Below are 24,304 nucleotides of genomic sequence, written 5' to 3'. Positions count from 1 at the left end.
TTATGGTCCTGAAAAGTTGTCAATAGTAAAAACAATGCCATTTTCTCCAATATTTGTTTTGCTCAGTAAAATTGAGCAAAGATAAGAAAAAACTATATAAATGAGGTATCGCCATAATTGTAGTGAACCAGAGAATAAAGATTATTTTTTTTTTTTACGCTATGGTGAGAGGGGGAAAAAAAGAGCTAAAAATCCAAAATAAAAATTGATGATTGTGTTTGTATCCTCCTTGAAATAGTTAATAAAATCTCATGATTAAGCTATAGACCCCCAAAATGAATTATCTATACATTTTATCTCACCTCGCAAATAATAAGCCTTCATATGTTCGCATTACCAAAAAAATTAATATCAACAATACATATTGTTTTAACCCATGTGAAACACTTAAAGGGTTAATAGACTTAATAGAAGTTATTTTACATACGTTGAGGGGTGAAGTTTCTATAGTGGGGTTATTTATTTCTAACATAAAGCAGACATTCCGTAAATGTTAATTATCAATCTTTTTTGGGTAGTTTTACTTCTTGCCTGGAAAGCAGAACATTTCAAACTTTGAAAATGAAGAATTTTTACAAACTTTTGCCAAGTTTTCCTTTTTTTTTCAGAGCAAAACGCAAAACTTATCACTCAAATTTTACAACTAACATGAAGCACAATGTGTCACAAGAAAACAATCTCAAAATCACCTGGATATAACCAGTGGAAATTATAACCAATTATCATGATACATGTCAGAATCGAAAAATCGAGTCTGGTCATTAAACCCTTCACACTCTGCAACGGATATATCTGCCGCAGAACTATGAAGGGTGTATGAAGAGGGCTTACGGCTGAGCCCTCTTCATACAGAGGTATGCTTTGCTGCATATTGCAAGCACCAACCACTGGTGTTAACCTCTTGCATGCCGCCTGCAAAGATGCCTGTGGCAGCTAAAACATGGTGGCTTATGGGCGGCGCCATCTTTCTTGAGATCGTTGCTCCCCCAAACGACATTGGATGGCTGCGATCGCTTGCCATGACAGCATCGGGCTCATTGTAATGAATCCTATGCAAAAACACCATATGTTGCAATACAGTAGTATTGCAGTATAAAGTAAACAATCAGACCATCTAGGGTTAAAGTAAGAAATAGTGAAAAAAAAATTATATAAAAATTTCAAATCACCCCCCTTTCTCTAGAACTGATATAAAACATAATAAACAGTAAAAATCACAAACACATTAGGTATGGCCACATCCTAAAATGCAGATCTTTCAAAATATAAAAACGGTCATTGCCGGCGGTGACCTCCAAAACGCGAAATGGCGCCCAAATGTCCGAAATGGCACTTTTACACCATTTTACATGACATAAAAAATGTAATAAAAAGGGATCAAAATGTTGCACAGTCCTCAAAATGATAGCAATATAAACGTTGGCTCATTTTATTAGTTATTAGCGTCAGATTAATTTTTGAAAATGCATTAAAAAGCAATAAAATTTATATAAAAGCGGTATCATCGCGATTGTACTGAACCACAGTGAAAGTCGTTAAAACTGAGCCGACGCACATGCGGTTTTTAAAATTTTTTTCCACATTTGGAATTTTTTTCCAGCTTTCCAGTACACGGCATGGAATGATAAATGACATCACGGAAAAGTAAACACAACTCTGTACACGGAAAAATGAAAAAGTTATGGATTTTAGAAGGTGGAGAAAAGGAAATGAGTGAAAAAACCCTGCGTTTCTTAAGGGGTTAATACATTTTGCCACATGTTAACTGACTTTTTGGTGCGTATTTGGTGAGTATTTTTCTCCTCTTGCATGTAGATTGTCTGTATGATGTACCATATATATTTGTGTATAAGCCAAGTTTTTCAGCACAATAAATGTGCTGAAAATCCTCAACTCGGCTTATACATGAGTCAATACAGCCAGCCCAGCGCTTAAAAAAAAACTTATATACTCACCCTCCAGCGGCCCCCATTGTGCAGCGCTGCTCTCCGATGTCAGCATGGGTCCTCTTCTGTCTTCTTTCTTCGGTAACATCTTGTAGGGCACCGACATGTTTTTCTCCCGGCCGCGCCCTGCAGGATGTTGACGAAGACAGAAGACGGGCGCGACAAGACAGAAGAGGAGCTGCGCGGACATCGTGGGAGCAGCGTGGGCATCGGAGGCACCGGAGGGTGAGTATATAAGTTTTTTTTTTTTTTGTGCTGGGCTGGCTGTATACTACACGGGGCAGGCTGGGCTGGCTGTATACTAAATGGGGGCAGGCTGGGCTGGCTGTATACTACATGGGGCGCAGGCTGGGCTGGCTGTATACTACTGGGGGCAGGCTGGGCTGGCTGTATACTACTGGGGGCAGGCTGGGCTGGCTGTATACCCCTGGGGGCAGGCTGGGCTGGCTGTATACCACTGGGGGCAGGCTGGGCTGGCTGTATACTACTGATGGCAGGCTGGGCTGGCTGTATACTATTGGGGGAAGGCTGGCTGTATACTACTGGGGGCAAGCTGGCTATATACTACTGGGGACTTGCTGGCTATATATTACTGGGGACTTGCTGGCTATATACTACTGGGGACTTGCTGGCTATATATTACTGGGGACTTGCTGGCTATATACTACTGGGGACTTGCTGGCTATATATTACTGGGGGCTTGCTGGCTATATATTACTGGGGGCTTGCTGGCTATATACTGGGGGGTCTGTGATCAATGCATTTCCCACCCTCGGCTTATACTCGAGTCAATAGGTTTTCCCAGTTTTTGGTGGTAAAATTAGAGGTCTCGGTTTATACTCGGGTCAGCTTATACTCGAGTATATAAGGTATGTATCCACTCTGAATAGCCATGTCCATGTTGTATTGTTTGTCTATTTGTATCGCAAATCAATAAAACTTGTTAAAAAAAAATAAAGGTAAGCCCTTACTAATTACACCAATTTCCATATCAGAAAGGGAAGACGAGGAAATATTCACCACTACATCTTTATGGGGGGATGGGGGTTAATCACTTTTTCTGCTCTGGTACTGTTTTCAATGCATAGCCGCTTTATGTTCTTGGACTTTCAGCAATACTTGCGACCTCCACTTTTGGTTTGTTGCCTCCTTCGGTCTGGATCCGCAATTACCTAAAAAATGTTGATTTTCGTCTTTATTTGTCTTTTTTCATAGTTGCCAACAATTTTCTAGAAGTCTTTTGTTTCTGTCTATTGTCTTCTCTCTTCTCATCTTGTTGCCTATTACTGTATATATTTTTCCTCAATATCTCTATGTCATCTACAGCATTTAATTTCTTCCTGTTCATGTTTAAATTTTGTCAGATTTTGTTAAAAGTTTTCTTTATCCATAATAAATTGTGTACTCCCCATCAGTTGTTGTAACAGGGCCTCCAATTCTACACATTTTTTCCTAGTTACAATGTCCTATAATATAATATCGGATGCATATTTATTTGTAAGACCTCCAGATTTCTTGCAAAAGTCTGTTATTTGGGAACAAGCTCGGTCTCAGATGTGGTTTCGGGACACGTGGAATCATCTTATAGCGATAATATTCTCCCAAAAGAGCCAAATGAAGGGATAAATTAATCATCTTTCTTGACTCAGCGCTCAGCGTCCGATATAGAGACATAAAGAGGCTAAAAAAGTCTAAATCATAACACGTAGAATTGAAGTAAATCATAATTGAACCTGTACGATAAACGCCATTGAAAAACTGTTAAAAACCTGCCAAAAATTATGATTTTTACCTATACACTTCCACAAAAAAATGCAGTAAAAAGTGATAAAAATACATATTTACTCCAGAATGATGCTGTTACAAAGTACAATGGGGCAGATTTATCAAGCTGTCTGAAAGTCAGAATATTTCTACTTGCCCATGGCAACCAATCACAGCTCGGCTTTCATTTTACCAGTGCTCATGAATATTTTAAAGGAGAGCTGTGATTGGTTGCCATGGGCAACTAGAAATATTCTGGCTTTCAGACAGCTTGATAAATCTGCCCCAATATGTCCCGAAAAAAGAAGCCATCAACCAGCCCCATAGCCAAAACATGTTATGCCACTTGGAAGACGGCAATGCAAAAATGATAGATTTTTCCCACATTAGGGTTTTTTTGACAAATTTAGTAAAACGTAAGAAAAAATATTCATGTATGGTATTCCTGTAATCATATCGACCCATAGAATAAAGATAACATGATTGTTAGGCTAAACGGTGAACACCAAAAAAAAAAAAGTAAAAAATCCAGTACAGAATTGATGGTTTTCTACTCCTGCCCACCAAAAAAAGTTCCTAAATTTTCAACAATAGGGGATAACAACCCCAAAATGTTAACAATGGAAAAAACATCTCATCCCGGAAAAAAATGCCATCATATTGCCCCACTGACAAAAAAGCAAAAATTTTATAGCCTTCAAAAGGGACCAATGGGAAAACGAAAATCCTGGCAGCTGCAGGGCAGGAGCACCTTCTGTGCCCCGCTGTGCACCCATAAAACAAGTAACGGCTACATGTGGGGGTCTCTGTACTCGGGAGGAATTGCAGAACAAATGGACGTATAACCGACAAAATTTGACCATTCTAAATTTCACCTCCATTTTGATTTGATTACTATGAAGATCTTGAGGGGTTAACATTTTTCCTAAAAGCTGTTTCTGATAATTTGAGGGGTGCAGATTTGACAATGGGTTGATTATATAGGGGGTTTTGATGTTAAATATGTAAAATTTCATTCAAAACGGTATTTATCCCCAAAATAGTCAATTCTGAAAAAACGGAAAATTGATATTCAATTTGTAAGCCATGTGACATCAAAATAAATTATCCAGACATTTCAAAAATTGTGAAAATGTAAAGTAGACATATGGGGAATGTTATTCAGCAACTTATATAGGTGGTAAATCTATCTACCTTAAAATGTAATGATTTTGAATTTTGAATTTTGAAAATTTCTATTAAAAAAATTCATAATTTTTTCTTTTTTTGGTAAATAAACGCAAAACTTATCAGACAAAATTTACCACTTAATTGAAGTACAACATGTGGGGGAAAAAACAAATCTCAGAATCGCTTTGATAAGTAACAGTGTTCAAAAGTTATAACCATATAAAGCAACACAAGTCAGAATTCAAAAAATGGGGCTGAGCCTTAAGCAATAAAATGGCTGCGTCCTTAAGGGGTTAAAAGTTCTTTTAAGATCAACCTTGGAAGGAACACTCCGAAATGAAACATCTCTCAAAGAGCCACTCAGAAGGCCAACATCATCCTCAGTGTAGAACGGTGATGAGATTTCTGGTTTCCATGATGATGTACACAAGAAGATTGTGGAGTAGCACAGCAGAGTGAAGGTTGTTACCCCAATGACTCATACAAAGCAGCTGGGGGATGTTGCAGCGATTGATTACTTTTGCCTGTCAGGGACAACACAGTGATTACGTATTCTCAGGTTATGCTGGCCGGGACAAGGCACACGCAGCGCATAATTATAGTGAGGAGAGCGTCAGGGCAGCCACAAGAGCAACAGAGCCTCATTATCATAATTTTATAATTGTTTTTTCAGCAAAACCACTTAGTTCAGGGATTAAACAAGATATGTTTCTGCATTAGTGTAGCTAAAGCATTCTTGAGGTATGGTTGGTTCATAATGTAGATGATAGATCTGGTGGCAGGTTTCTCTAATGTATAGTAGTACAGCCCTTTTTAGGGCTAATTCTTTTGTGGCCCAGAACTTTTATACATTTTAATTCCACCAATATGGAGGCTACTGGGGTGTGTAATAGCCGGAGATGAGGCTACACCACGCGGCTACTCCATGTCCCAGTAGCCTCTTGCATTCCACCTACCAATGCCTCTTCAGCACGCTGAGCTGCGCACACTACTCTGCAAAGCTGGGTTCTGCGCATGTGCAGTAGCTCCGGCTTCAGAGCCCAGATTGTGCAGCTGAAGGCATGCGTTCTGCACAGAACCCAGCTTCGCAGACTGTGCACGCAGCTCCTCGTAATTGCACGCTGAAGATGCATTGGTAGGCGGAACGCAAGAGGCTACTGGGGCGTGGAGTAGCCATGTAGCCTCAGCTCCGGTCAGTAGTAGGAAATTTGCATATTGAGGGAATTAAAATTTATAAAAGTTCTGGGCCACGAAAGAATTAGCCCTAGAAAAGTCTATACTACGATACATTAGAGGAACCTGCCACGGATCTACCTTAATACCCTAATAACGGTGAAAGATATACACTGAGCAGCGTGTGAGCGGGTTTCCAGCCTAAATTAAAACTGAGAAAAACAAAGACACACCTGAAAGGAAAACATATATATGGAATAACTTGGATATAATCTGTAGTTATGAGGCCCCAATAACAGGATATGAAATTATTCTACATACATTTTAAATGTCAGGATTTTAGCTATTGGGAAACATAGTCCAATCACTTAACACCCCCATTCCCACACCCCAAGACTTATCTGATATGAGATGAAAGTTAACAAGAAGGCCAGTTGATTGGAGGCAATTTCACAATTATTCCATCCCCTGACTGCCCTTTGTCAGTCTTTGTATGCACCATTCCTTTCAACTGGACAGGCTGTACTAAAGTTCTACCGAACCTTCCTGTCTTATAAGTATTTTATTTCACTAGTAAGGTTTATTCATTTTTATCCCTTTCATTATATAACGGATTGTGTATGTTTTATGTTTATATTCTTTGTAATCCTTTTTTTGACAATTGCTTGCACTGCTAATTAGCCTATTACATTTTTAAAACTTAAAAAGTCTCTGCTCGCAGTCTTAGAGGGGTTGTCCACTTTCAACAAATATTTGATGTTGTTTAGTAATTAAAAGTTATACAACTTTCCAATATAATTTCTGTATCAATTCTTAATGGTTTTCAAGATCTCTGCTGGTTGCCTTGCTATAGAAAACTTCTGTTTTTACTCAAACTGGATATAAATCTGTCCATGGTCATGTGATGGACACACAGGTACATGGCTCGTTATATCACAGAGAGTAATCAGAGCTGTTTGATAGTAACGACTCATGCACCTGCATGTCCATCACATGACCATGGACAAATTTATATCCACTGGAAGTAAACAAAGAAGCTTCCAATATAATGAAAGCAAGCATAGGTCTAGAAAAGCATGAGGAATTAATACAGAAAGTATATTGCAAAAGAATATCAATTATTCGTTAAGAGTGGACAATCCCTTTAACCCCTTAACGACTTGGCCTTTTTTAGTTTTTTCACTTCCATTTTTCACTCACCAACTTCAAAAATCTATAACTTTTTAATTTTTCCACATAAAGAGCTGTGTTATGGCTTATTTTCTGCGTAACAAATTGCACTTCGTAGTGACAGTATTTAATATTCTATGGCGTGTACTGGGAAGCGGGAAATAAATTCCAAATGCAGTGAAAATGGTGAAATTTGTGGCGTTTTCTTGTGGGCTTGGATTTTACAGCTTTCACTCTGCGTCCCAAATGACATGTCTACTTTATTCTTTGGGTCGGTACGATCACGTGGATACCAAATTTGTATAGGTTTTATAATGTTTTCATACATTTAAAAAAATTAAAACCTCCTGTACAAAATATATTTTTTTTATTTTGCCATCTTCTGGGGCCAATAACTTTTTCATACTTTGGTGCACGGAGCTGTGGGTAGTGTCATTTTTTGCGAATTTTGATGGCGTTTTCATTACTATAATTTTTGGGACTGTGCAACCTTTTGATCAATTTTTATTAATTTTTTTATGTTTTTCAAAATGGCAAAAAAATGCCATTTTCGACTTTGGACGCTATTTTCTGTTACGGGGTTAAACGTAGTGAAAAAACATTATCATATTTTGATAGATCGGGCATTTTCGGATGTGGCGATACCTAATGTGTTTATGATTTTTACTGTTTATTTATTTTTATATCAGTTCTAGGGAAAGGGGGGTGCTTTGAATTTTTAGGTTTTTTTATTATAATTTTTTTTTTTAAACTGTTTTTTATTTTTACTTTTACTATTTTTCAGACGCCCTAGGGTACTCTAACCCTAGGTAGTCTGATCGATCCTATCATATACTGCCATACTACAAAATGTGGATTTTACTCCCCATGCATTACAATGTGCAATTAGCACATTGTAATGCATGGGTTAAAACCAAGTAGCCTCGGGTATTCGGAACACCCAAGGTTACCATGGCGACGGATCGCCGCTCCCCGTGACGTCATCGGGGAGCAGCGATCCACGACAAGATGGCGGCGCCCATGCGCCGCCATCTCTTTGAAGCCGCCGGCAGCATTGCTGGCGGCGATCGAGGTGAAAACATCGCGGGTGTTACCGGTAAGCCTTTGCTGCAATATGCAGCAAAGACTTACCGGCTATGGAGAGGGCTCGGCCCGCGAGCCCTCTCTATGCACCGGGACCCGGCGCGCGCCGTACTAGTACGGCGCGCATCGGGAAGGGGTTAAAGAACTTAAATGGGGTTATCCAACTCTGCAGGTGAGCTGGGGAGGGTTGTTAAAGAGAACCCGTCAGGCAAAATAACCCCATAAACTAAATATATTTTCATTAACTGCCACTAGAAAGCATTGCCTCTATCCCTTCATTGTCCCTCTACATGCCTGTCCAATGAGTCATTATCATATTCAAGCTGTCCAGCTTATTCATGAGTGGGAGGCACAGCCACACCCTCAGTGCTTGACTGACAGCCAGTGTAATGGTGTGAGGTATAATGGTGTAATGGCTCCTCCATGTGCTTCCCGGTGCTGGCGCCCCCTGCAGCTTGAGTGTGTATAGGAGAGATACAACAGCTCCAGGCAGCCATGTTATAGCAGAACATGTCAGGTACTTGTGTAGCTGATGTCTGTGTCTCACACATGTGTATTAGGAGGATGCAGCATGTCAGCAGATAAAGCACAGACACCAGCAATGCTTTACTATACATTACACACAGACATGAGCAGGGGGAGGAGAGGGGTAACAGAGGTGACATCACTGCCTCTGACCATGTGACCAGCCTCATTTACATAATAAGGAAAGGATGATATTACAGTGATTAATGTATGAATTGACTAGATAAAGGCTGGGATGGGATCCTTGTGAGCTGCTCCAACAGGTAGAAGTGACAGGACTAGTGACACAGACTTGATGAGAGGTGTCCTTTAAAGAAAATAAATTATATTTACCTCCTCCAATCCTTCCAGTCTCATGCGCTGCAGTCTGCTGGAGTCATCCTTTTGTTTACAGGAGCACGCACCTCCACTCTGACAACTTTCAGTTGGCTGGCCCCCAAAAGTTGTTGGAGCGGAGGTGCGTATTCCTGAAAACATGTGCATCATTTTATTCGCCCCCATGATTCACATTGCCATTCATCCATAGATACACGCATGTTCTGACTGCAATAACAAGAAGTTGTAGGAGAAAACGTTTGTAAGGGTTAAGTATCCATGAGAAGTGAGTAGGCCAGTGACAGGGTGTGTCCCGTGGGATCAGAGTTCAAACACATACGGTCAGTATGCAAGGTCATGATCAAACTGATGGCTAGGTGGAAGTGAGTAAAGAAGGTGGGGAATCTGCAACTAGCCCCTAAGGCTACATTCACACTACCGTATGGAGGACGTACACTCACCGGCCACTTTATTAGGTACACCATGCTAGTAACGGGTTGGACCCCCTTTTGCCTTCAGAACTGCCTCAATTCTTCGTGGCATAGATTCAACAAGGTGCTGGAAGCATTCCTCAGAGATTTTGGTCCATATTGACATGATGGCATCACACAGTTGCCGCAGATTTGTCGGCTGCACATCCATGATGCGAATCTCCCGTTCCACCACATCCCAAATATGCTCTATTGGATTGATATCTGGTGACTGTGGAGGCCATTTGAGTACAGTGAACTCATTGTCATTTTCAAGAAACCAGTCTGAGATGATTCCAGCTTTATGACATGGCGCATTATCCTGCTGAAAGTAGCCATCAGATGTTGGGTACATTGTGGTCATAAAGGGATGGACATGGTCAGCAATAATACTCAGGTAGGCTGTGGCGTTGTGTTCTTCTGCTGCTGTAGCCCATCTGCCTCAAAGTTCCACGTACTGTGCGTTCAGAGATGCTCTTCTGCCTACCTTGGTTGTAACGGGTGGCAATTTGAGTCACTGTTGCCTTTCTATCAGCTCGAACCAGTCTGCCCATTCTCCTCTGACCTCTGGCATCAACAAGGCATTTCCGCCCACAGAACTGCCGCTCACTGGATGTTTTTTCTTTTTGGGACCATTCTCTGTAAACCCTAGAGATGGTTGTGTGTGAAAATCCCAGTAGATCAGCAGTTTCTGAAATACTCAGACCAGCCCTTCTGGCACCAACAACCATGCCACATTCAAAGGCACTCAACTCACCTTTCTTCCCCATACTGCTCGGTTTGAACTGCAGGAGATTGTCTTGACCATGTCTACATGCCTAAATGCACTGAGTTGCCGCCATGTGATTGGCTGATTAGAAATTAAGTGTTAACGAGCAGTTGGACAGGTGTACCTAATAAAGTGGCCGGTGAGTGTATATACGGCTGACGTATATACGGCCAATATATGTCCTCCATAGACAGCAATGGGCGCGCCGCGCCCTACGGGAGCGGTACGGTGCAGCACACGTGCGGCACTGTACCGCTCTGTACCCGGGAAAAAGATAGGATCTGTCCTATCTTCACCCATAGTATGGCGCCGTGCGCCATAACTTCCTATGGAGAGGGGCGGGGGTGAGCTGCGCTGACCTCCTCCTCCTCTCCCCATGCACTGCCGTTGCCCACTACCGTACGGTACGGGCGGGCAACGGCACTGTGAATATAGCCTAAGGCCGAATGGCTCAGGTTTGCTTTTGGAGTGCAAGTCACACAGGTCGTGCCAACCATTCTGGAATAGTTGTAGCCGAAATTTACTCTTAGCAATCCAATTTCAGACCAATGAATCTGTAAGGCTAGAAGGGAAAAAGGGGTTGGCCTAGAACAGGGGACAAAGGCAAGTGGGGGAGGGCGGTAGAGCACTGGAGCACACTATATAAAACAATTATTGCCTGTTGAAGGTAGGAAGTAAAGGAGTCTTATAAAGCAGTGGCCCCCAACCTTTTTTTGCCCAGGGGCCAGCTTTGTTCCAGGGATCGGTGGGCATAGGTCAGTGGTCTTGTGTCTAGCCAAAAATGTATAGCTTACATTTTCCCATTTCCTGAAGAAACCCCCCCCCTTATATTGTCCCCTTTCCTGTTCGATGATTCCACTGCTTCAATTGTCTCCTTTCCTGTAGCTGACCCCTCCCAACTTCCAATGTCCGCTTTTCTGTAGCAGCCCCCTGCTTTCCATGTGCCCTTTTCCTGTAGCTGCCCCCATTCTAATGTCCTCTTTTCTGTAGCATGCTGCCTCTGCTTCCAATGTCCATTCCCCCTGCTTCAAATATCGCCTTTTCTATAGCATGCACCCCCTCTTTCAATGTTCCCTTTTATCATGCATGCTGGCAATAGACCCATGCATTAACATGGAAGAGAAGTGAAAGAGAGAAGACTGCGGGGGAACTGGAATATTGGACCAGCCCTGGCAGGACCCTGTTACCCCGTACCTGCCCTGCAGGAAGGGAGGGTGTTGCTGGAGCAGGGTGCAAGAAGGAATGCAAAAAGATGATGATGGCAGGCTCTAGACCCCAGGTGGGGAAGCCTATAGACACCCCGATCATGGCTGATCATGGTGCCACTATCGTGATCCCAGCTATTACAGATGTCCGGGGTCCCTTACACTGTCACATTTTACAGTTTCATGCAACCTGACGACTTGGATGTGCCTTTTCGCATATGGTCGGCAAGGGGTTTACTTTTATTTTTATTTATTTTTTATATAGATAACATGTTATGTCCTACGGGTCAGTATGATCATGGCAATATCCCATTTAAATAGGTGGGAATAATATGGGCGGCACGGTGGCTGAGTGAGTAGCACTCTGCCTTGCAGCACTGGAGTCCTGGGTTCGAATCCCACCCAGGTCAACATCTGCAAAGAGTTTGTATGTTCTCTCCATGTTTGCGTGGGCTTCCTCCGGGTACTCCGGTTTCCTCCCACACTCCAAAACATACTGGTAGGTTGTTTAGATTGTGAGCCCCATGGGGACAGGGACCGATTTGACAAGCTTTGTGCAGCGCTGCGTAATCTGTTTGCGCTATATAAATAAAGAATTATTATTATTATTAACATAATGAAACACATTTGGAGAAAAATCACTTGTTTTTGCATTACCATCTTCTAAGAGGCGTAATATTTAGAGGTTTTTGTTAATTTTGCTATAGTAGGGCTCTTTGTGTGTGATGAGTTGTAGTTTTTATTGGAATAAATGTGGTGTAATTCTGACTTTTTGATCACTTTTTATTACATTTCTGTTTGGTTGGATGCGCAAAAGAGAGTACTGAATGGTTAAGTAGCAGAATACCCCTTTAACTGTGGACAGAACGCCTTACTGCTGACTGAGCCATACTGTATACACATGCCACCCAGAAGATAGGTAGCCCAAGCACAGTTCCACGGTAGATAGGTAGCCACAGCACATGCTCCCCTGGTTGATAGGTAGTCAAAGCTCGTGCCTCCCAGTAGATAGGTAGTCAACGCCCATGCCTCCCGGTAGATAGGGAGCCACAGCACATGCTCCCTCGGTAGATAGGTAGCCAGAGCACATGCTCCCTCGGTAGATAGGTAGCCAGAGCACGTGCTCCCTCGGTAGATAGGTAGCCAGAGCACATGCTCCCTCGGTAGATAGGTAGCCAGAGCACGTGCTCCCTCGGTAGATAGGTAGCCAGAGCACATGCTCCCTCGGTAGATAGGTAGCCACAGCACAGCTCCACGATAGATAGGTAGCTACAGCGCATGCTCCCCTGGTTGATAGGTAGTCCAAGCTTGTGCCTCCGGGTAGATAGGTAGTCAAAACCCATGCCTCCCGGTAGGTAGGGAGCCACAGCACATGCTCCCCTGGTAGATAGGTAGCCACAGCACATGCTCCCTCGGTAGATAGGTAGCCACAGCACATGCTCCCTCGGTAGATAGGTAGCCACAGCACATGCTCCCTCGGTAGATAGGTAGCCACAGCACATGCTCCCTCGGTAGATAGGTAGCCACAGCACATGCTCCCTCGGTAGATAGGTAGCCACAGCACATGCTCCCTCGGTAGATAGGTAGCCACAGCACATGCTCCCTCGGTAGATAGGTAGCCACAGCACGTGCTCCCTCGGTAGATGGGTAGCCAGAGCACGTGCTCCCTCGGTAGATAGGTAGCCACAGCACGTGCTCCCTCGGTAGATGGGTAGCCAGAGCACGTGCTCCCTCGGTAGATAGGTAGCCAGAGCACGTGCTCCCTCGGTAGATAGGTAGCCAGAGCACGTGCTCCCTCGGTAGATAGGTAGCCACAGCACATGCTCCCTCAGTAGATAGGTAGCCACAGCACGTGCTCCCTCGGTAGATAGGTAGCCACAGCACATGCTCCCTCAGTAGATAGGTAGCCACAGCACAGCTCCACGGTAGATAGGTAGCCACAGCGCATGCTCCCCTGGTTGATAGGTAGTCCAAGCTCGTGCCTCTAGGTAGATAGGTAGTCAAAGCCCATGCCTCCCGGTAGGTAGGGAGCCACAGCACATGCTCCCTCGGTAGATAGGTAGCCACAGCACATGCTCCCTCGGTAGATAGGTAGTCACAGCACAGAAATGTAATAATCCCTACTGCTGGCTCATCGTTACCGCACTCTTCTTTATGACCCATCACCACATTTGCGTAGGGTCATAGAGAGGAGCGGTCATCGGATATATGACCTGGTCGCACAAAAGACGCAGGCAGCAGAAACCTCTGTTAGACGCACACTGCGCCGATCGCTATTTATTAAAGATTTGTCTGAGTCAGACGCAGCAATTAAAAGAACCACTTCTGCGTCCCTGTCTTGTTAGCCACAAATATGGCACAGCACACTTACCAGTACTCTGATTTAAAGAGAAAAAAGTTAGTTTTTTTTTACCTGAGTAGTAGAAGGAGAGGTAAGCACAGGATATGCAACATTTGAAATAAAAATTCCAGACAGAAGCAACTTTTCTATATCGTAATAATGAGAATATAAGTGAAAGGTGACTGAAATGTGTATGAAATTCCTGAGGAATGCCAGCAATCTCCCGCCGTGCCGCCCGCGGCGCAGGAATGTGATTCCAGGGATAGAAGGTAAGTCCAGGCAGGGACGGGGCGGGGTCACGGGCGCTTCCTCTCACCTGCGTGACGTCAGCAGGGTGGTCCGCCAGGAAGTGAGGCAGTATGGAGCTGATATCTGCCTGGTCTCCGGACACTGTGCGGGGCTACTTAGCGGGTGAGTGTGGGGTGTGGCGCTACTGTATAGAGCCGCGCTATGGACGTGGGGGTTGTTTTGGCCACCAGGAGTAAGTCGAGTTCTGGAGGATGGGTATAGCCTGGAGCATAGATATGTTACTGTATTATGCACATCTCTATGTATCCACAGGTCTGGACCCTGCAGTCCAGCATTACCCCTTCCTGGGCTGGAGTATCACAGGGCAGGATCTGCTGGACCTGGCACCTCAGCATCTTGATGCCCTAGGAGTCAGGAGCATTGGCCACCAGGAGATATTCTTGGAAGCTGTGGAACAGCTGTGTGCCTTGGTAAGGACTTGCTAGTCCATATCATCAGGAGACTGTTCTGTATCTCTGTCACAGTCAGATATAAAAGCATTGTTTAATTGTTAAAGGAACTAGAAAAGAGCAGACTGGATTTCTGCGTGACCCAATCGTAGCCATGGCAAGTTGTGAGGGGCATCAATTTGCCGAATAGTCAGTTCAAGTCTGCTCCTCTAAAGGGAACCTGTCAGCACAAATTGACTAAATAAACCCTTATCTGTTTTTAACAGCTAAACACTGTCCAGATCATGTTTTTTCATTGCATAGTAGGGTGGTATCATCCAGAAAATTGGCTTGGATGTAAGATGTAATGTATAAAGTCATGGAGGCAGGGAGCTTAACACTGGAGTAAAGCTCTTCCCACCAGTGTTTTCCCCTTTGCTGAGATTGACACCACTCGCCAGACCTCAGGAGAACCAATTAGTGATGATCCTGTACATAGAGGCATCAAATTCAACAGATGGGCATTCTGAGGAGAGCTTGACTTCAGTGATTGACTTTGTGACTTTATACAACCAGTTTACATCTCCCTTTAAAGTTAATTTTCCAGATCATGCTACCATGCTGGGCCATTAAAGAACTGGTGGGGTTTGACTGGTGCGACACCAACAGATCATGAGAATGGGGATTCAGTTTTCAGGAAATGATGGAGTGGCGGGTCCATTGTATTTCCTGCCACACCATTACGTGCTATGGGAGCAGAATGCTGGGGGATCTTCTGCACTTCCATTCACTGCCCATGAAAAAGTGGGAACTTGCCCAAGCGCTATTTTTGGTCATTTCTGATGCAGCCATGTAGAATTGATTGCAGTGCAGGATGTATTAGGACCCCCACAATAAGATTATTATACAGAGGATAGGGATTGCAATCAAATTTAATACAATCCCTTTAACAATCTCATTTAAATTCTGGTACCTGTAGGAGTGTGTACTAGCCACTGCCAAATAGGAAGACATAATTGTTATAAATGGATCATAGTAGGTGGAGGCCAGATCTGTTAGGGTGCGTTCACACGTTGCAGTCAAAACTGCATGGCAATCAGCTTTGAGGTGGTTTAGGTGCAGTTTTGTCAATTGAACAGGTGAAAGACATGAACTGAACGAGTGAATGCCATTTGTGGAGCAGCTTTCCCCTTCAAAATCACATACATTTGTTCAGTTCATGTCTTTCCCCTGTTCAATTGACAAAACTGCACCTAAAACCACCTAAAATTTGATTGCGATGCAGTTTTAACTGCAACGTGTGAACGCACCCTCAGTTTGGCAGATGCAGTTTTTGAAGCCAAAACCAGGTGTGGATAATATTAGTGGAGAACATAGAAATGAAAGGTGCTCCTCCCTCTCCTACTTTTACTCCATTCCTGGTTTGGGCATCAAGTACTGCATCTGGAAAAACTGAACCTTGGAGGTTCTGCATGTCCGATGGGACAGTATAGTGGATTGGCTGCTTCAGTGATCTCCTGACGGCATGAAATAAAGCTGTGTAGCTTTTAGAGATAGGGGTAAATGAAAAAATTGTGTTAAAAGATGGGCTGAACTATCATTGCTTTCAAGCATTTTATTAATAAAATTTGAAACTACGAGTGTACAGCTCTCATCCTCAGGTTCAATTTAATCCCTTCCAGCACCCTGACGTAATTCTACGTCATAGTATGCTGGTAGTTCCCCTTATGCCATGGCGATCACCTGGGCTCAGAAGCTGAGCCTGTGCAATCACCTTGGGATCCCAGCAGTATGTGGTAACATACGTGGTAACAGCGACTATTGCAATCCCGTCTGTTTAACCCTATAGACACCACAGTCATAGTGACCGGGCCATCTATAGTGCATTGCCACGACGATAGGTACCCTCTGATAAGGACCCCAGGGCTGCCTATAGTAGCAGCCTGTTAGGATCGTGCGTACAGCACGATCTAACAGTGCAGCTGCCAGCCTATGCAGAATGCATAGGCTGACTATGTAATATGGTGCAATACATTAGTATTGCAGCATATTACAATGAACAAGTTATCAAATGATCACTTGTTCATGTCCAACACTGGGACCAAATAAAACGGTAAAAAAAAAAAAAGTTTAACCATAAACAAGAATTACTGATTTTTTTTAACCACCACCAAGAAAGAGTTAATAAAATCTGATTATTATTACTATTGACACCCCCCCCCCCCCGTAAATGATGTACCTGAAAAGCAGATCTCATCTACAAATAAAAATAATCCCCCATGTGCCCACATTACAAAAAAAATAAACATTTTATGGCCTGTAAAATGTGACAATGCAGATCTCCTCTGAATGGCCGTGTGCCCATACAGCAGTCACCACCACATATGGGGCATCCTCATACTCGGGAGAAATTGGGCATCAAACTTTGTGTTTGAGTTTTTCATCATTTTATACTATGTAAATAAGACTGGTGTCACACATGGTGTTTTGAACCCGGTTTTGGTCAGTTTTTAAGCATGAGTTTTCAGTCCATTGAAAAAAACGTGCATTTTTTAAAAAAAGGCATCCACTTTTTTGGCCAGTTTTAATTAAGATAATTGGGAAAACCTGACAAAAACACATGCGTTTTTTAACGGACTGAAAATGCATGAGTAAAAACGGGTTCAAATGCCATGTGTGGCATCACTCTAAGGGTTTTGGCAATCTTCATAAAAATGAGAAAAATTGTACACAAAATTCTGAACCTCCTGACAACCTAGAAAAGAGAGAGGATGCATAAAACCATATGCCGATATAAAGCAGACATTCGGGAAATGTTAGTTATAAAGTTACTTGGGTGTTGCAACTATTTGCCTGAAAAGCAGAAAATTTTGAACTTTGAAAATGAATAATTTATAGAAATTTTTGACAAAATTCTATTTTTTTTCTTAACTAAACACAAGATATCATGAAAATGTTTCTTACTTTGTAGTACAATGTGTGACGGGAAAACAATCTCAAAATCCCCTGGATATGTTAAAGCGCCACTAAGTTATAACCGCCTATAACAGTGGTGGCGAACCTATGGCACTGGTGCCAGAGGTGGCACTCGGAGCTCTTTCTGTGGGCACTCAGGCCATCACCACAGCATGAAGTTCACCAGACAGGGCTCAAAGAATCTTCTTATGGCACCTTCCAACAATGATAGGCGACTTTGCCCTCCTCCTTTCACCTGAATTGGTGTCTTTAGGAGGCTGAACGATTGAAAGTTGTCAAAGAACAAGGAGAAATAAATTACTGCTTAAATTGGTGCGCTGGCACTTTGCAATAAATAAGTGGCTTTTGGTTGAAGTTTGGGCACTTAGGCTCTAAAAGGTTCGCCATCACTGGCCTATAATGACACAGGGCAAATTAAAAAACCAGGCCTGGCCCAAAAGCCATTAAAGGGCTTGGACACAAAGGGGTTAATACACATGTTCCCAGTTAAGACATGGTATATTTGAGACGCGTAGTTCTGAATTTTATTAATAAAACCTTCTGAAAGAATGCGAGTTCAGCCCTTATTTCAAGGCAGGACAATTGGAAAATCTATAATTTTTCATTTACACCTTTCATTTATCTCTACAATTTGGTTAAAAAGACTCTGGGAGGGGGCATGCGGGGCGATCCACACCTGAAGGATTGCTTTATAGGATGCAGCTCACACAAGCTTTATCGTGCCATTATTACAGAGAAACTGTGCTGGATTAGTCCAGCCAAACAATCCCCAACTTGAGTTGAATGGCATGTAATTGTTGTGGTATGAATGTACAGATCTTTCAACTTGTTTCCAAAAACACCAGATCGCCCAGCAATCCACATTTTAACAAGCAGGTGTGGCAAGTATGTATATATTGTAACCTTGTCTAGGAGAAATGAACGCTATATTCAAGATTGTACGGGGCTTAAGTTATCACAGCATATTCATGTATGTCATGATGAGAAGCAAGGTCTGTGAGGTCTCTGGTAAGCAGTGGGGCAACTAGTAGAGACTGGGACCCATAGTAGACCTATGAATGGGGCCCCCTCGTCTACATACATAAATGTACACACACATCCAGTATATAATAATTTCTTTTATATTGCAAACACAGATTATGCAGCGCTACGACACAAACACACAGAAATGCAGCATATATACAACATATAAATCAGTGTATACACACACATCCCATATATACAACACATACACACAGATATACAGCATATATAAGCATACATCCAGCATCTACACATAACATACACACAGATATACAGCATATATACACATACATCAAGTACATACACATATACAGCAGATTTACTCACACATTGAGTATATGCTCGCTTCCAACCATGGAGTCTGGAAAACAGCTCTTGTTGTTGCACAGGCCTGTAACGTGGGGCTGGGATATGGTGGCGGGGGTCAAATAACATCACCTGAACAGGGGAAGGTAATGTAGAAGAGAGGTAGGGTAGTGCACGGGCAGGATGCATAAGAGGTGGACGTGGCTAGGGATAGGATGGTCAGCTGCAGTCAGAAGAGGTAGTGGGATGGGCTAGGGGGGACAGCCGAATTATAACTTGTTAATGATGTGCCCCTGTGCCCGTCCAATTACCTTTCCTTACTGCAGATGTCAAGTCTCCAGTTGGCCTTGAGGGAAGACATCATTAAATTATAGTCCGGCTGTCCCTTTCCGAACCCAGGGGCTTCCTTTAATTGTGCTTTTGTTACATTCCTGCCTGCAGGGAGATAGGTGGCAGGCCAGGGAGCACACTAATAAATTATGCTATGCCCATCCATCTTGAGCCCCCCCACCCCTGCGTCCGGGCACCATAGCAGACCTGCTTGTATAAAGGGAGGTTGTAATTATCTATATATGGCTGAGATTTGCCCATTTACATTGGTGGGTACGAGTCACATCTTATGAAATGCAGTATCCCAACCAAGTATCCAAATTTGTGATATTTTCACTTTGGGTGTTTCCACTTTCCTGATATAGTTCCACTGCTTGGCATCTGAAAACTGTTACATCATTTTGCCACAAAAGTCTGTTAGCTCTTGTTCCCTTTTGAGCCTGAAGTCCCTTTACATAAATTTCCTACCATGTGTGAGGTATTTACATTTTAAAGAGAATTCCTCTGCCACCTCCCCTCACGCGCATTGCAAAGTTTGTGCTGAATTCTTTTCATGGGAACTCTGGAGTGGGATTGTCTGAAAACTGCCACCTAAAATGCCATACAAAATAATGTTTTTTTTTTAATCCATTCATTCTGAATTATGTGACTTTGTATTTCTTTTTAGCACTATGAATTGCACAGTGAAACTCTGAGGTCTCTTACTCATAAACTGTATCGAGTGTCCCAAATTTTATGCACACACATCATCAGCACCCGGAAGGTCTCCTCAGTTTCCCAGTCCTTGGCGTTGTCTCCTACTCAGAAACAGCTGGCTTGTATCATAGATATTGTATCTGCAGCGCGAGGCCTCTTCTCATGGCTTAACAGGTACTGGATTACTGATTATATTGTGGGTTCCACTCATATTAGAGAATGATAGGGTTCTAGTGAAAGAAATTGATGGCACATGCTGGAAAAATTGAAACCTCATACTTGTATAGCTAGTATATGCTTGTTGTGGACCTATTTTTCCACAGAGCATTGAATTCACTCGCTTTAATGACCAAGCGATAATTTTTTAAATAATTGGATCTTGTTTCTTGCGGGACAAAATTTAGCTTTTAATTGCACAATTTTGGGTTTCTTAAGTACTGAATATTAAACTTTTATTAAAAGACATCTGCTATCAGCTACCGTTGTAGATGTGTCATAATAATAAGTTCCTCAGGACTTCTTTTATTATAAGTCTATATGCCGCGATAGCGGAAATATAGTTATAAAATTTATGCTAATTACCTTGGGGTGCTCAGGCTACTTCACCCGAGCGCCACGGGAAACCGCTTTTAATTTATGAACTCCTCCTGCTGCACTTGCGGTCCCCTTCTCCCTGTCACCTGCTTAATGTGCTCTGGTGACCGGGCGATTACGGCATATAGAGTGATAATAAAAGAAGTCCTTATTAAGACATATCTACTGTACGGTAGATGTCCTCCAGTTTCTGCAAAGTATACTTCAGAATACAAATCTGACATTTTTTTTATTAGAATCCTTTTCAACATTTATTGTGGAAACTAAATAACATAAAACCTTTTTTCTCTGGGTCAATTCGAATACAGTGATACCAAATTTATTTATTTTTTAATGACTAATTTGGACAATTAAATCCTTTTGAGGAGGGGGTAAAAAACTTCTTGCATTGTTGTCCTCTAGCAGACATAATTTTAGAATTTTTTTTGTCAATGTTTTGCTGTGTGAGGGATTTTTTTTTTTGTATAAAGACCTGTAATTTTTATTTGTACAACCTTTATGATTGCGTTTAAAAATGTGTCAGTTTGGATATTTTCCTTTTATTTTGTATTTATTGGGATGGATAAACACTATATAGGTAGTACTGCAATGGGTGTGCCCACTTTCACTTTTTTTTTTTTTTTGGAATAAGCAATTTTTAGGTACCGTATATACTCGAGTATAAGCCGACCCGAGTATAAGCCGAGACCCCTAATTTTACCACAAAAAAATGGGAAAACCTATTGACTCGAGTATAAGCCGAGGGTGTAGTATACAACCAGCCAGCCCCTGTAGTATACAGCCTGTCCCAAGTAGTATATAATCAGCCTGCCCCCATGAAGTATACAGCCTGCCCCCAAAAAGTATACAGCCTGCCCTCAGTATGCCTAGCGAATAATAAAAAAATAAACTTAATACTCACCCTCCGACGATACTCACCTTTGATGCTTAGTGGCGGCTTCCGGTCCTCTGCGGCGGCTTCTCTCTTCTATCTTCACGTGCCGGCAGTCGCGTCCATGCGACTTGCTGGCGGGCGCACAGTGCGATGCGGCGGTGTCGCCGCTGATGACGTCATCAGCGGCGACACCACTACATCATATTGAGTTTTAGTGAATTTTTTATATATTTATGTTGACAAAGGATAAGGTGGTATTTTGAGTCAAAATTGTATGATATTTATTTGTACATGACTAAAACATAAAAATTGTTATTGGAGGTGCTAAAGGTCTGCAAAACCCTTACAGCACAAGGTGAAATAAATGAACATAGCTTAAAATAGCTGGCCTGCTGGATTGTATTATAGAACATAGTTAGGCATGCTTAGAAGTCCATAAAGCTGCCAGTTCTAATATAGGCAGTCCCTGGGTTATGTACAAGGGAGGTTGGATAAGGGGACATTTATCAGTGCTCCTACAATAGTTTTCTGCTGTAGAAGAACGGAAATGATTTCCATTTTATTGTGCAAGTTCAAATCTACCATCTTTTCCCTAGAAACAAATAAAAACATAAACTTGTTCGGTCACCTCTTTCCAAAATGCCCGCTCTATTGGAATGTAAAAAACTATTAATCCAGTGGCTAAACCCTGTAATGGAAAATGTGCCTAAATGTCCGAAACTCTACTTTTTTTTTGCCATTTTGCATTGCATAAAAAATTTTAATAAAAAGTGATCAAAAGGTCATACAGTCCCCAAAGTAGTAGCAGTGTAAACGCATCATGTTCCACAAAAAAATGACACCTATAAAGGTCTGTATGCCAAAGTTTGAAAAAGTTATTAGCGTCAGAATAGGGTATAATGAAGAAAATGTATTTTGTACAAAAGGATTTAAATTTTTTCAAACTGTATTAAAACATAAATCCCATAGAAATTTAGTATGTATGATCGTTCCAACCCAAGGAATAAAGTAGAGGTGTAATTTGAAGTGCACTGTAAAATATTATTCAGTGATGTATCATTTGCATCCACAGGTATCTGTTCACGCGGCTGAATGATTACTCTGCTAGCCGAGATGCTATCACGCTGTGTGTGGAGCTGGCAGAACTGCTGCATAAGGTACTACAGTAAATGTATTCTGTGTCTCTGGCTTGGCTGTGGCTAATAAGGAAATATTTTAACTTAGAAGCTGCAACAGTGGTGGTATCCCTCCATAAGATCGGTTTACCGCAAGAGCCCATTCTTCTACATCAGTAAGAATAGAGATGTGCGTGTAAATACAGTGAAGTCTATTTCCGGCTCCCACCCACAATGGCTTCTCAAAGAAGATGGCCCATGAAGGGAATGGACTGCAATTGAGTCTCCAACATAAATGTACAGCATGGACTTACTATTAAAGGATTATTCCTATCTCATGTTTTCCCGACGTGTTATCCGATTTGCGCACCGGGATTTTGGCGCACGCGATCGGATTGTGGCGCATCGGCGCTGGCATGCATGCGACGGAAATCGGGGGCCGTGGCCGAACGAAAACCCGACGGATTTGGAAAAACCGCTGCTTTAAAAAAAAAAAAAAGTGTTGCGGGACTCGCGCTTACCTTCACCAGGAATAGGCCGGTGAACTTCAGTGCATTCCGGCGGGCCTCGGCGGACTTCAGCGCAGCAGCGACACCTGGTGGACGTCGGAGGAACTACCTTAGTGAATCCCGGCTGGACCCGAATCCACCGCAGAGAATGCGCCGCTGGATCGCGAATGGATCGGGTAAGTAAATCTGCCCCAATGTGGACAGTACAACCCCCATTCCGTTCAATAGAGTAAGACACCTGTTCTTGCAATACCTTTATGTTCTAGATCTGGGATTTGTCAGAAATACTTGCGATGGAAATTTATCATCTATGGAAAATATAGTTTAACTCCTTTTCCTCCTTTGTCCTAAACCTGATACTTTCATATTTTACTATTTAAATTAGACAAGTCTGCTTGGTGAAAAGACTTATTTAGCAATCGCTAGAGTTTACATATTCCAAAAAAATTTTCTTACCCAAGGTGTAACTATTGAAAAGGAGCCTTTAGTGAATGCAGTTTCTTGTTGGGTGCTGTGACAATTCCCATGGTTTGTGCTCATTAATGTGATATAAATTTATAAATTATACAGGAAATTAATTATGGAGCTGAATGTTTTAATTGGACTTTTTATATCTCTTCATTAGAGATTTGTGACAGATTTACATCCCATTCCCCCAAGTGTTGTGTTCTTACATTGCGTGCCTGCTCTTCACTCCCCTCTGTTATGAAAGGGCAGTTTATATTTATAACTCTGTGTCCAATTTCACAAAACAACATCAGCAAAAATAATCCTAGAGCTCATGCAGCAGGCTGCTGAAACACTTGTGCCATCAGGTCTGACTGTGATGAAAGTTTTATTTAATATTATAGATGCCCATATCGCATGAGATTGTACATCTCCTCTTAAACAGAGTGAAACTCCGGGTTCATTACTATGTTCCATTTTGATCTGACTCGCTCGATTTCTCCTTCTTTATTGTGGTCTATCACTTTTTTTTACAGGACTGGTCAGATTCACTCATTGAGAGCAGGATATTAGTAATTGTAAGTAACATGTGCGTCACACTGACACTTTGTTACACATTGAACATTAAGTATAGCCTCCTTTCTTTTTGACCTCTGTAGCCCAGTGTATTTATAAATATAAGAGGGTTGCTGTATGAGGTGGTACTTTATTTTTTGCTTGTGATCTCTCTAACCATTGCGTAATGTACTGTAATCACAAGCTGTGCCTGTCCATTTCACAGTAATGTTTACCAGTGATCTCACTTTCCTTTAATATTCTGCTTTCT

General features: G+C 42.3%; 1 protein-coding gene across 3 annotated transcripts in view; it reads left to right on the top strand.

The window, feature by feature from the left end:
- The first annotated feature begins 14,224 nt into the window (after nt 1–14,224).
- CNKSR1 (connector enhancer of kinase suppressor of Ras 1) overlaps nt 14,225–24,304 on the top strand; it is a 44,350-nt gene continuing 34,270 nt past the window's right edge. For 2 of the 3 annotated variants that reach the window (XM_072137073.1, XM_072137071.1), the window contains exons 1-5: nt 14,225–14,342; nt 14,493–14,650; nt 19,911–20,113; nt 22,480–22,564; nt 24,015–24,056. In XM_072137073.1, coding sequence (XP_071993174.1) covers nt 14,291–14,342; nt 14,493–14,650; nt 19,911–20,113; nt 22,480–22,564; nt 24,015–24,056 — 540 coding nt within the window. In that variant the 5' untranslated portion in view covers nt 14,225–14,290. Of the gene's footprint in view, nt 14,413–14,492; nt 14,651–19,910; nt 20,114–22,479; nt 22,565–24,014; nt 24,057–24,304 lie in introns of all 3 variants that reach the window. The other variant, XM_072137072.1, reaches the window with a different exon arrangement.

The sequence above is a fragment of the Engystomops pustulosus genome, chromosome 2, assembly GCF_040894005.1.
Source record: "Engystomops pustulosus chromosome 2, aEngPut4.maternal, whole genome shotgun sequence".
Lineage (NCBI taxonomy): Eukaryota > Metazoa > Chordata > Amphibia > Anura > Leptodactylidae > Engystomops > Engystomops pustulosus.
Note: the sequence above shows the minus strand (reverse complement) of the source record. Positions and strands in the feature narration are given on the sequence as shown.